This window comes from Ambystoma mexicanum, chromosome 11 (genome assembly GCF_040938575.1).
Source record: "Ambystoma mexicanum isolate Mex_15411 chromosome 11, UKY_AmexF1_1, whole genome shotgun sequence".
NCBI classification, from domain to species: Eukaryota; Metazoa; Chordata; class Amphibia; order Caudata; family Ambystomatidae; genus Ambystoma; species Ambystoma mexicanum.
Window position 1 is genome coordinate 1,185,635,910 of NC_090934.1, and position 14,600 is coordinate 1,185,650,509.

The following is a 14,600-nucleotide window of genomic DNA, read 5'->3' on the forward strand; positions in this document are numbered from 1 at the left end:
TCTGAAGCTGGACTTTTTGCATAGTGTATTTTATACACTAGATTTCTTACATTTGAATGATGTATTGATATCCTTTTGATATCATGGAAGGTGCTTTTGCAAATAGGTCCAGAAGTGCAGGCTAATGAATGTCCTTGTAGTCCTGTGTATTTGCGCACTGGACAGATATCCATATTTTGCAGCACTTTCATTTTAATTTTGTCTTTACCTTTTACATACTGATTGAGGGACTGATGTAAAGATTTGAAACATTTGTTTGGAATGGCACACATTGATGTGCACAGCCATTTGTATACTGGATGGTCTGGTTCTGTCGAATTGAGAGGTAATGCTGAGTTTTCAGGGGATAATTTTCTAAGCAGTGTTTCTTGTTCCATGATGGTACTATTGATTTTTTCATACTCTCGCCCACTGCTATGGATGGCAATTGTTTGTTTGATTGTGTTTGTATGCTTCTTCATTAAAATATGGTTCTGTGGTTGTCGTGTGACTCTATTCACCTCCACTAATATTTAAGAAATTATTTTTGTTCACATTCCATTTATTGATGAGTTTGTTTTGTAATTTGGTATTTAGTGTTGTTGGTGGTTTCATCCTATTTAACACTAATATAAACAACTTCCTTTTGAGAAGGATTGCACTGTCCACGAAAGCTTGTAGAATTAATTTTATATGGTAGGTTTTAAGGGTTGAAGATGATTTCGGACCTCTTCTTATTAGATTCTGAAGGACTCTGTGGCAAAACATTTTTGCTAAAATACTTTTTTTACTATGGGTTCTTGTTACCATATCAGGATTATTAGGAGCATTGCTAGCTGTACTGGTAGCCGATTATTTTGCCAAAGGTTTTGTGTTTTGTGACACATTTTGATGGAGGAGGTAAATTTTCGGTAGTTGAAGCTTCCTTTGTTTTGCTAAATGACTGCATTAGCTGGTTTGTTCCAACATTCTCTACAAACTCTATTTCTGCGTTCCTTTCTACGGACTTGCTTTTTGGAAGGTATTCTTTGGTGTCTGTTGAAAAAAAGAAGGCATGCTTTGGTCTGTTGTACAATGTATGTGTGTTGTGTGCATGCGTGCATGAGTTTGATGGGGAAGCTCTTTGTCGTGTTGTGTGAATGTGCATTGGACTCTTACAAAGATTTGGGAAGGCTATTTTTGTGTTTGTATAGTACTACAATGTGCTTCAGATGAGATGACAGTACAAAGTGGCCTTGTGTTGACTAGAAGCATTAATGGTAAACAAAATGGCATAAAATTGAAACCGCTATTTCTTTTCTAGTACTGACATTCTAATGATTCTGTATGGTATTTGAGTTCCAAACACACAGGGATTTGTGAGCCATTCTGCCTGTTATTCTTTGTTTAACAAATGGGGATTTGTGAGTAGAATGGTGCAGAAATCAATGTTAGCTTTGGTGCCCAAAGTAAACAAATAACCAACGCAGCCTCTTTGAGGAATAGTTAGAATATGAAGGTAGTACTGTACTTATTTTTGCGAAAAGACCAGGTTTCTTCAGATATGTCGTTTGCAGTGTAGATGCTGTTGCTTCCCAGTAAAGTAGTCTTCACTGCGATTGAAAAAAAAAAATAGTCACTTTGTGTGTATAAAGCAGTGATGATACTGTACACGTTAATTGTGCATCATTTGTCAGAGTATTCTCCTTTCGTATTGCAACACAGTGCATGTGTGCATTTCACTTCACTATGTGCTGCCTTTGTATTTTATTTGCAGTATGTTACTTACAAGTTCTTCTGAAATGAGAACAATTTTAAAGTTATGAAAATGCCTTGTTTTTTTAAAGCTGTATTATCTATAGGAGAGGTTTGTAAGCGATAGGGCATTATAGTCGATGGGGGGGGGATGGGAAATGTTCTACTTTCAAATTATAAGTACGATACCGAAAAATCAGTAGACCTTCAGAGGGCGATGTCACCACAGCAATCGGGAGCGCTTATTTTTCCCCATACGATCGCATTGCAAGTAGCATTACTGTAGGCCATACACAGTACACAACTCAGACATTTTGTTATGTAAACTCGAGTTTCGCGCTATACAGGCATGCCTGTAACGTATGTATAGGTTATGCGGTAAACAGTAGTAAGTAGTGTGTTTGCCAATGAAAATTCGGACATCTTGCACTTAAAAGGGGGAGCGTTGGTATGTATTGCCTATGCAAATTTAGCTGCATTCATTTGTTTAAATGAAATCATAAGGGTTGCACATGTTCTTTGATTAAAATATGCATACCTGTACTCTATACTCATGCATGTGCGCATGCATGGAGGTGTACGTAGAAATCCGCGACACTTGCACAGTAGTTTGTGAGGTAGGTGCTTTGCAATGATATGCCACTTCCATTCAGAGTCATCGATAGTAAATTTGAAGTGCGCAATGTTGATGATGGAGTTAGATTTAGCGATGTTCAATGTGATTGGTGGATGGTGTGCGACTGCTTACTTGTGTCCAATGAGGGACTGGATTTGTGACTGATGTGGAAAGGGTAGAAGGACTGAGTAAGAGTTACGTGCCACACGCAGACAAAGCTTGTCCGCGGGTAGGGCGTGTCACGTACGGGTTTCTACAGCAAATCCAGCATGGAAAGGGGACTGTAGGCATCAGCCAATCATGTTCACATTGCTCTTTTGTGTTGAAAGACGGTGCGTATACTGAAAGATGGCAGAGGTGGAGAGGGTCAGGGTTTTGGTGCTTGGATATATTTTTGTCCATGGCATACAGCACTATGCCGAGAGTAGGCATGTGGCACACCATTTCGATGTGAGAGGAGTGGAGGTGGTGTGGGGTGCTGATGGCAATGTTGCGGCAATTCTGCAAGTTTGCAGACACATACGTACGATGACCACTCCTCATGTGGTAATTTTGCACTACAGTGCTTGCCATTTGGGCTACATGAGTTCACGTACTTCGTTGGAAGATTTAAGAGAGTTGGTTCAAGCACTCATGAACATCTTTCCAACTGCGAAAGTAATTTTTTCTGGTTCACTCCCTAGGGGAAAATGGGACAACAGTTCTGTTTTCTGTCCAGATCAAAGTATTGGGAGGTGTAACATCAATCGCGGCATGCGTGTTTTCATGTTACGAACTGGTATGTTTTTCTGCAGCCACAACGACATTGTTCCCAGTAATGCAGATTATTTTGCAGCAGATGGTGTTGCACTGTCTTCTTTGGGAAATGCCATGTTCTTTTGGAATGTACGGCTTGCTTTAGAGAAGGTTCTGTAATGGTTGTAGGAGGAAAGTAAGAACAACATTTTTTTTAAAAACACAAAATAACAGGTGTATGTAAGGCATCTGCCCAAAAACAAAAAAAAATGCTCTTTTCAGAGCCCATCTTAAAGGGGAAAAGGGGATTAATACTTAACTGTACAGTCGTCATTCTCTGATCCTGTACTTGTCTGCGGACATGGCGGTAGTTTGCAGGCAGCGCATATTACCAACGGGGATTCTGGGGTGGAGACGCATGCAAATGAGAATGAGCACAGCTAGAGATTGGTCAATACAGTTCAGTAGGTGAGTTCTGAACGGAGAGATTTAGTGAGACCGTCCACTCCCTGACAGGAGACCACTCAGCTATGGCTCTGTGTGCTCGAAAACAGATTATCTGGATTTTGGGAGACTCATGGATACATTGGTTGAAGGTGTATGCAGAAAGTTGCCGTCTATCTACAGATCTTGGATTTCCTCATGTGGAAGTGCACTGGCATGGCGTGCGTGGTATGAGATGGCTGGACTTGGTACCTCTCTGTGTTACTTTACTGACAGAGCGTCATCCTGATATACTTAACATTCATTGCGGAGGAAACAGTTTAGGCCACGTCTTTGGAATTTCTTTGCAATGAAGGAAGGACTTGCGCGGGTCATGGACATGTTCGCCAATTGCCGCATAGTTTTTTCCCGTATTGCACAAAGACAAATATGGCTGCGTTCTTCTGCATTTGGTCCACAAATGGAGAAAGCGAGACGCAATGTGAATAAGGCTGTTTGTTCTTTTCTAAGAGATGTTGGCATGTCCTCATTCCACAATGAAAACATTTTGTTTCGGAGCTCTTTTATTTTTCGTCGAGATGGCGTCCATCTCACATATGCTGGCAACCAAATTTTTCTTCACAATATATAAAATGCATTGCGCCCTTTTTTGGAATCACACTAACCTATTTGCCATTCCGTTTTTCCCAATGTACAGTTTTTGAAGCACACACAACACCACCAAAGGCTCTTTTCAGAGCAACCACTTACTCGCAGCGTTAAGTCCATTGGTATTACTCCACGTGCACCCTCCATTTTTGTGTCCTACGACTGTCTGTGGACTTTTTCAAAAATGCGCGGGGGCCTACAACGGTCACTTGCTAGTTCTATTGTTAAACTGAGAAAGGCGGCTCTGAAAAGAGCCATTTTTTAAAAATGTTTGTTGTTTTCCACTTTCCTGCTTTTGGGCACCTGACACACTAGGAGAGGAGGGCAAAGGAGGGTAAGGAATGGATGCCAACCACGGGGATAAGAAGGGGCAGGTGGAGAGAGAAAGATATAGGGTGAGCTTTACTTGGGTGGAAGCAGTTATTCTGATGCTCCGTGACCGTAGCCTCAAAAGCACTTCGAAAACTCTCCCCCCTGCAGAGTACTGCGTCACAATACATACACACTATTGTCACCTTTAAAAGATAAGGGTCAGTAGCATTTCGAATGGCTTGTGAGGCAGCTGGAGGGCTGCGCTCTCCCAAATGAGTGACCCTTGTGGTGAGAGGATCGGACACAGAGGATGCTGTGGAGGAACTTAATCTACTAAATTCTTCACATGGCACCACCTTGCGAATGTCTGTACTGTGGAACGAAGTTAGGTGTAGCTTCATGGTCGTAGTACCAAAGCTGTACACACCAGGTCTCCCACGACTCAGCACCAACTGGCACTGGTTAGACCTGACCAGGTTCGCATGTGCTTTTGGTACGTTCCCACAAACGGAAAACAACCGCCACAACCACGACTCCCGGCGAGTGCTTGTAGTGCGCAGTTCCTCCACCTCATTCTCTTTTTCCTCTTCTTCCTCGATCTCTACATCCTCACCCGTATATCCCTCTGCAGGCCCTTGGGGAGGTGGTGGTGGTGGAGGGTTTGGGGTGTTGCTGAGGCTAATGAAGCGACAGTAGCCATGGGTGCCATAACATTTAGTTTTCCTATTGGTCGCTACAGCAGTAAAGGCAGCACAACTCAATCTGCTATAGCCAGAAGCACAATGAAGATGCGCTCAGGGGTGTGGCCATTTATAGGGGTGGAGGGGTGCGCCTCATGACCATCTTGATCACTCAAAAGCGTTCCAAAAGTTTTAAACAATACATCCACCAGTACACCTATTGTATGGGGCATGTGAAATGCTTATTTTAAACTGTGAAATAACTTCCCTTGTGTGTATAAGTTCTTTTGTAATGTCGCGGAAGCACACAAACAGCGCAAATTAGTCCACACGCTCAGCGTGGGTGCGGTCACATGATGACATCCTGAACACATCCGCGAGGGAAATGGGTGCCCGCTGGACAGCAAATGTACACTAACAAACGTACGCATGCGCACAACTGTCCTACGGACAGTGTTCGGGTCCTCAAACTAATTACAAGTGCGCCACAAGTGAGACGGACAGATAGGGACAGGCGCCATGTTCGTTGTACTTATGGGTGTACTGCGCATTTGCATAAATCATCTGCTGACTTCACGGACAGGTCCACTGTCCTTAGGACACCTCCATTTCGTTTGCCCACGAACATGCCGCCCACCACGCTTGTTCTACGGACGGTTCCATCTTGGCTGAGGACGATACGGACAGGTATACTGTCCTTAAGACACTCCCATTTTGCTCGTTTTCAGACATCCCGGACACCTGTTGTGCTCTACGAATATGTCCTATGTCTTTTGTAAGTATTACGGAGAGGTATAATATCATTAGGGCTCCCCTTTATTTATTTAAGCACACCTTGCACAGATGGTGCGTTCTAAGATCAGTTCCATCTTGGTTGATATTGGTACAGGTAGGTGTGTTGCCATTAGAACATTCCTATTCTCTTGCTTACGGGTAGCTCGAACAGGCGTGCTGTTCGCAAACATTTTAAGTCTTTTTTAAAAAAAAAATGTTTCCTCCACCTCTGCAACAACAACAAATATAAAAAAACTTTCCAACAACTCACACACAGTTCAGTCAAGTGAAATACAGGGGGAAGCAGATACTGACACAAATATAGGGGAATTAGGATTCAACACGGGCTGGTTATGAGGGGATGATCTGTGAGGGGAAGAAGGGATGGATGTTTCATCAAAACGTCTGTGTTCTTCTGGAAGGTTTGGGGATGGTTCACTAGGGAATGGAGAAGGGGGGGCAGGTACAGGTGGAACAGTGATAACATACTTTCCCTCTCTCACAAAGTCCTCCACAAATTCCCTTAAACTTTTAAAATTGTCATTCAGTGTCTCCATTTTCAGTTCAATCCTTTTCAGCCCTTCTTCCTCTGTGTCGTTTATTGCCCTTTCTTCATTTCTTCCCTGTCTGTTAAAAATAAATATACATAAGTTAAATGTCTATAAAATACTGATCATTATTTTGCTTATGCAGAGCAGTGTGTACCATTATTGTCGCTGTCTTCGGACATTTCCCCAAGCAGAAAATTCTCCTCCAACAACTCCAAAGTACTGGCCATTTCTGTGTCAAAACAGAAATTATTTTTTCTGCCCCACATACCAAAAAAAGTACACTCACATATAAGAAAAATGAAGTTCCCTTACTATTTTGTTGTACTTTCCCTTCGTTGTAGTGCGTGTGTCTGCTATCGGTCCTGGCTGCAGACTTTCTGTAAGGTAATTACGTTGGAGGCATACCTTTTTTGTTATGGTATAATCCAATTCATTCTACATGGTCATTACATGCATGGGTTTAATTTCACACGTTTAGGTTTCCCTACTTCTTTATTAGTACTTGTAATGTCTATATGTGTCCTTTTTCCTTCCTAGGTGCGCATTTTTAGTGTAAGACAATAGTAAAATTTCAGGTACCCCGTGCCTGTTTGCCCACTGTTGACCTTGTCCGCACCCGTCTGCAAACGGGCGCTCAGTCCGTGCCTTTAAAATATTAATAGAGAGGGGGTTCTGTATGTTAAATGTATATAAAGTAAGTCAATTATGCTATATATCTTCCAAGATCACATCATGATAATGTATATGCAACAAAAAAAACTTTATTACCACGATGTTATGATTAAGTTACCCTTCAAAAAAACGGAACTGCAGCACACAAAAAACTTTGTTAAAGGGATGTTATGGTTAAGTTGCCACACACACACACACACACACACACACACCCCCCCCCCCCCAGGTTTTTGGTAGGGCAACTTAACCATAACGTTGTGTGTGTATATATACATTCCAGAATCTGGGAATCTTACTCCCAGATAATCCTAGTGATCGACATTCTCCAGACTTTGATTTTCCATCCTTGATGTCCACCTTGCGGGCCTTGGATAATTTGGGGCGGAACTCAATGAGTTTGGTTTTACCAATGAGTTTGGTCTACTAAACAACTTTACTAATGTTGAGTTCCAACCCCATGTCATTACATTTCCTACAAAAGTTTGTAACTTTTTTCTTTAACCCAGCCAGAGTAGAAGCCAGTGGCACTGCATCATCTGCGAAAAAAGAGAGCAGGAATTTTCATGTGAAGTAACTTAAGGGGGTTCTGGCATATTTCCATTAAATAAATTATTACCTCATTTATATATAGACAAAATGACAATGGCGCCAGGACACATCGCTGTCTGACATTTTTCCAATCCGAACATAGCTGTTGTTTTGCCACCGAGCCCCCATTGCACAGTTGCCTTGTTTGTGTACTTGAGTTGAATTAACTAAAGATGGTCATTGGGGACACGTCTACTCCTTAATACCTGCCACAACAGTACCTCTGGCACTCCATCAAAGGCTGTTTAAGGTCCACAAATATTGCATATATATTTACCCTGTACAGAACTAAATATTTTTGAAGAATCCAAGAAAATCTAAAAACGTGATCAGTGATACACATACAAGCCTGGAAACCAGCTTGAAGATTGCTAATGGATTCCGTAGAAATAGTCCATTCACTGAGATGTTTCACTAAGATCTTGGCAAACGATCTTACCCGTGGAATCCAGCAGAGATGTTGGTCTGTAATTTGCCGGGACATACTGGGACCCAAACCACAAGGTCACTCTTAAATCGGTCCAATGGTACTTTTTCTGGGCCACGGGGCATCCCACTTTTCTGCATTCTAATCGGCACACAGGGATCAGTGAGATCGTCTTCAGCTGTTTCAAATCGTACTTTGCTAATCGACACAGGTTTTTGCAAATGGATTCCTTTAGATGACCAAGTTTACCAATCTTATGTGAATTTTCACAAGGATCCATCCTCGTCCCGTGATCGTCATTCTTTACATGGAACACTACTCGCTCCACACAACATCCACCGATATGCAGATAACACACAGCTCTACCTTAAGATATCCTCCATCGAAGACATCCAAAGGCTCAAGGCCTGTCTCTCATTGATTTGGTTGTGGATGTCCAGTGGTTACCTGAAACTCAATCCCTTCAAGAGTGAATTCCTACTGGTGACAAACAACCCTGGACATCCAGACTTGACTCTTTGCTATGCACCTCGAGGGCTTCACACCCTAGATGGCCACCTGTGCCAGGTTCTTTGGGTTTGACATCGACAGACCCCTCTCCTTCAAACGGCACATAGCAAGGAAGAAAGAAACGGCTTGGTACCAACTTTCTCTCCTGCGGAAAATCCAGCCCTTCATCCCGGAAAACAACTGCAGATCTGCTGTCCAAGCCTTGGTCCTCTGCTAGCGGGATGATGGCAGTGCCCTTTTGTAAGGGCTTCCGGCGACTACCGTGTCTTCCCTGAGATGTGTCCTGCATGCTGCAGCAATACTCATTGAAGGACTCTGCAAATTCAAGCACATCACCCGACCCTCATCGAACTGCACTGGCTCCCACTGCAAGCATGCGTCATCCTCAAATCCTGCTGCATCATCTACAAGGCTGTCAACCTAATGTCCCCAAGCTGCCTCCCATTACGCTCTCTGTCATTACAGGAGTGACAATAAAGGGACGGAGCTGTGCTACACAGCGGAGCCAGCTGTGGCACAAAGCGAGACGAATGACAAAGGGAGCAAGGAGAATGCTGAAGGGACAAACCACCGTCCCGATACAGAGGCATACTGGGGCTGAGAAGTTCTGGCCAATCAGAGCAAACACTGTACCTGAAGGCGTGGCCAGGCCGAGGACGTGGTTGGCCTAGATTCCGTGAATGATTGCTGAAACCATCAACCGAGGGAGGAATTAATCCTCTGCTCACGAGAGAGCAGAAGGGCGAAAGACGAGCGGAGTCAGAAGATCGCTTGTATCCAGTCCAGAAGACCGGCAGTTGAGGAGGAGTGCTGCCGAAGTGAACACCCCCACTGAAGTGGACCCTGCAAAGCAGAAGGTACACAGTTGCCCAGGTTGAGGTGGGTCGGGGGGGGACACAGAATTAAGTGAAATACAGGGTCACAGAGGCCCAGTGAGAAAGACTAAACCAGAGAAAGAGAAAGGTTATAAGAGTTTGTGCAACTTGAGGAAGATAAACCTCCAGGGGGGTCACAAGAACCCACTGGAGCAGTGAGAACCACAAATAGAATAAAGGGGTTACAGAGTCCCCAGAGAGTCAAGTGAAGTAGTAATACAAACCCATGGGAGCCAGAGAGACCCATTAAAGAAAGCAAAGAAGAGACATGAGGACCCCAGAGGCACCCAAACTCTGAATCTAGAGGGGAGAGAGTAGCTTAAGCGGTGGAGAGGTATTGGGGAATATCCCTCCCATCTAAAAAACCTGGATTTCTGTTTTCTCTTTAACTTAATTTGTTTGGTTGTGGAACTTGAGAGACTTGAGGAACTTTGATAAACTGCCTGGAACTGTGAAGCTGGAGGACTGTTAATCTGAAGAATCCTGAAATCAGGAGAGATTCCTGGAATCCCTTTGGAAATATTCCGGTATCCAACATTGAATTGAATTCAATTGATTGTTTATTTCGTATAGTGCCTATACACAATGTGTTTCAAAGCGCTTCAATGAGGGAGGGAGCAAGCCAGAATATAATTACATTCGTCCAAGTTCTTGAAACAATCCAGAATGTGAAGAATAACTATCATAATCAGCCTGGCTGCCTTTCCGATAGTGAAAGTGCAAGGAACAATTAAGGAGAAGAGGGGAAGGGGAAAAAAGAAATGAGACAAAACCAGCAGTAACATTACTATGCCTGAAGACAATTGATATAGTGATGAGTATACAAGAGGGGGGAAAGGGGAGTGTGTAGTGAGGGTGAAAGAGACGGACAAAACAAGTGACTATCATTATAGGTCAGACGACGATTCAGAATAGTGCTGGGGGGAGTGGAAGGAGAAGACAAGGAGGGAAGGGGGCAGACTGCTATCAAAGTTCAAGGGACAAATGATAGAGTAAGTGCTAATCGACATAAAAGGCGGGAGGGGGAGGAGAGGGCAAGGTGACTGCGAAAGACAGGCGGCTACGATTACTATGCCTGACAGCAATTGAGGTAGTGCCAGACTTTAACAGGAGGAGGGAAAGGGTGGGGAGGAAGATGGGAGGGAATAGTGTAGGAAAGGAGGGAAATAGAGGTGAGGAGGAGGGGAAGGGCAAGACAAAGCGATAGGTCTTCTGAACTTGTATGTTGTCAAGTCATGCTAGGGGAGGAGAGGAAGGAGAAGAACAAAAGGGGGTGTGGGACATAGACATGCAACCATCATACAGGTCATACATTAGACAAGTATGAAATAGCAAAAGTGCTGGAGAAGGAGGGGAGAAAGGATGGGGCAACACTAAAACAAGGGAGAACAAAAAGAGTAGGGGGTTCATAGGGGTGGGTGGGGGCACAAAGTCAGTCACGGGGGGCATAGGGGTGGGTGGGGGACAGAAAGACATTCACGCGGGGCATAGGGGTGGATGGGGCACAAAGACAGTCACGGGGGAGGCAATGCGGCATACCGTGGTGGACAGAGGCCTTAGGATCGGGCCTTTGGAGGAGGGCCGGCCAAGCGTGCAAGACTCCTGATTGGCTGAGATGTAGCAGGCCACAGCCAATCCTGGGCCCCATGCACACCAGCCCCAGCACTCCAGTGCACAGCAAAAGGGCACAGCCATCTTGAAATGGCATACTCTCAGGGATCATAATGAGCGCACAAAACAAAGGACAGCAAAACGGAGAGATCTTAAGCTCCATAAAGTACAAAAGTATTGGATGATGATCGCGTCCTTTTGAAATAAAATGTACCTTCATTCCCATGTTTTGCGCAAACGTGTGCCGCTCACTACTGCCCAAGGGGGGCATGCCATGGAAAATGGAGTTGCACCCAGTGCACTACGAGGGCATCAGATGATGGAGGGAGGAGAAGCAGCAGTTACAGCCGCTCCGGTGCCCGCAGCATGAAAGAAACATTGAGTGCATGGCACTCTATCTAAATTTCCTTTATTTTTCTCTAAGTGGTAGGGCCAGTTTAATGAATGGGTTTGGATGGAGGACTATTATTTGGCTATTGATGAGCACCTTAGTTTAGTTTGATAGCAAGGGAACTCCCCTTTTGTCAATGGGGTTAGTCAGGCATTTTCCTTTTAAGTTGAATAAGACCTTTGCAAAGAATGTCCTCTAGTCTGAGTCCTTCCTCCGTCTGCCCATGCTATCCTTTTCTTTTCCCCTGAAGAAAGTCTGTTAATAGTAGACGGAACTGAAACAAGTAGGGGTAATAGTGGGTCAAGTGATCAGACACCTTTACAGGAACATCCGATGTTAGTTTTAGAAATAAGTTAACTGCATTTATTTAGTATTCCACAAAAATAATAGGCAATTGAGAACTTAAAGTGTGACACAGATGTTCTTAAGTAGAGGTCTTGTGTATTATTGTACAATATTTTAAATGAGTATTAATTTTTAAATGTTTAGCTGATTAGCAGATAAATATATTTATAGTTTTAAAAGTGAAATGAGTAGGGTTCACTTTTGAACTGTAAAATGAGTATATGTCATGCGAGTTTTCTTATATTAGCTATAAGCGTTTCCTGGGGCACTTGTTTTCGGTCAGTGCTTCCTGCCTTGCAATTATTACAGAACATGTTCATACTTCTTTTGTTTGCCTATATTCTTATGTGGTGTGTTGGTACAACTCCTACCTGCTCCAGACTTGCGATATGTCCATTAGTTTATTGTCCACTAGTCTTATGTTGTACAGTACCCAATCCTAATCCAAAGCTTGCTCTCCTATTCTCTGTATAACCACGTATTAACTTGAGGCTTTAAAGTCCTGCCATGGTAAATATATGTCCTGTAGCTTCCCCCATTCCCTCAGTGCCATTTCTCCAACCTGTTAGCCACCCTCCTCCATTACACACAAGTGTTTTTGATTGCCTTCTGTTCAAGTGTTATTAAAAAGGGCCTCTGTTCCCGAATGAAGGAGTGCCATTGTTTCAAGACACAGTTCCTAGTGGCGGTTAACTCATGATAGTTTGCTATATAAGTACATCCTCTCGCTTAACTGAAACCACTCTTTCTTGCACTAAGTTCTTAGTAATACATATATTTTCTTCATTGCACTTTTGTCCATTACTAGGTCTTGAGAAAAGCACTCAAAACACAGCTTTTTGACTAGGTTGTTCTTCCTCCATCCACTTCCAAACGCTTTAGGTTGTTACACTGGATGTAAATGTCCTGAATCTAAAGTTTACTATACCTGATGTAAATAACTGTAAATCTATTCTATGTAAACCTGATGTACATAATTTGTTCCTGCAACATATACTATGTTTACACAATGTAATTAACTTGTACCTTCTACAGCGCCTCGATGCACCAGGGGTGTTTGTGTGCTTTATAAATCAAATAAATAAATACATTGTTTGCATATTGCTTTTGATTTCTCCACTGATCTCTCTGTCCCCCTCTCCCTATAGCTCTGGATGGGAACCCATCCCAAGGGGGATGCTGTCATTGTGGACAATCGTATCACCCAGAAGACACTGGGGCAATGGATTGCTGATCATCCAGAATGCCTGGGATCGAAGGTCAAGGATACTTTTAGTGGTCAGCTGCCATTCCTGTTCAAAGTGCTGTCAGTTAAAATTGCGCTGTCAATCCAAGCTCATCCCAACAAGGTAAGTCCTAGTCTTGTGTTGAGCCTTAGTTGCTTGAAGATATTGCCAATTAGAATTCCATTACTATCATAAGAGCCTTCCTCTCTGAGATGGAAGGTGACATAAACCATCTTTTATGACTGACTGGAAATGCTCTACATTTCCCTTTTAAAGGAGATCCAGAGGTAAACCTGCATCCTTCTATCAGAGGCCTCATCTTGCAGTAGCAGATAATTCCTATTTTGATGTCGTCTTTCAATCCATTGGTAGTCTCGCCTAGTATGTTCTTTCTCAAGAGGCAAATGATGATTCATACGTTTGCATTACCCACATTTAACTGTTGACTGGCTCCTTCCAGTAACCTTATTACTCCTAGATGACAATTATAGCACTGAACTAGAGCAGCTGCCCAACTCATTCACCTTCATATCCATAACACAGGAAGCCTTTGTCAATCTAAAATTGCATTGCCGAGGTCTCCTTCAATAAACACACTAGTAAGTGGGTTTAACAATCATTTATTTCAATCAAGACAAGGGCTTTCGCGAAAGGGCTGACTCCAGCACACCACTAGAAGCGTAGTGCCCAAGTGAGCAGCCAACGTTACAGACTCAGGGCTTTTTACATGGAGTCCTATGGCAGAAAAAACAGGATCCACTTACGTAACTGCAATTTCCTGCCTAAAACACTTTGAGCTGTTTTCCCAGCCCTTGCAGAAAGGAGTACAAAGACCGGACAGGGACTGTTTTCACATGCATTCCAGGAAGAAGCAAATAGGCCAGACTCTCTGGGGTCTATGGGTCATAGGTGGTCAAAAGATGTTCCGGATGTAGCTACAAAGTTGAAGGGGGAGCACATAATCAAGCTGTCTCGTCATTTTCAAGATCCAGTGGAAATATATTGCGCACAGCATTTCGTCTTGCTGAGGCAAATAAAAATGGCAGCCCTATTTGATTGTGTATTAACAAACAATCCCTTTGAATCAGAAAGACAAAGCTTCATTAGGGCCAGACCTGCTCGTCCTCAATGGATATATCACTTGAATCATAGTTATTTTCAGAAATATCAAATTTTATGTAACCCTTCCACGACTTCTTCCATGTGTATTATTCTACTGGTCAGCATTGTATTGGTAGGTTTAGGTGTTAGTGCTCCCATCAGTTTCTTACAACAATCACCTATGAGTGACACACATAAGGGGAAAGGAGGCATTGTATACAGCAGCAGCAGGCAGCTATCGCTCCCCTAATAGCCAAAATAGGAATAAGGGGTTTCCAACCCCAGTATTTAACAAATTCCCACAACCATGATTCACCATTTCCGTCCCCAGTGTCATAATGTATTTGAGTTGTGATCTAATGCATCTCATCAATGCCCTTA

General features: G+C 43.2%; 1 protein-coding gene across 2 annotated transcripts in view; it reads left to right on the top strand.

Annotated features, from left to right (window-relative positions):
* Positions 1 to 14,600, top strand: part of MPI (mannose phosphate isomerase) — a 404,206-nt gene that overhangs the window by 128,965 nt on the left and 260,641 nt on the right. For both annotated transcript variants that reach the window (XM_069624514.1, XM_069624515.1), the window contains exon 3: positions 13,041 to 13,241. In XM_069624514.1, the coding sequence (XP_069480615.1) occupies positions 13,041 to 13,241 (201 nt within the window). The remainder of the gene's footprint in view (positions 1 to 13,040; positions 13,242 to 14,600) is intronic.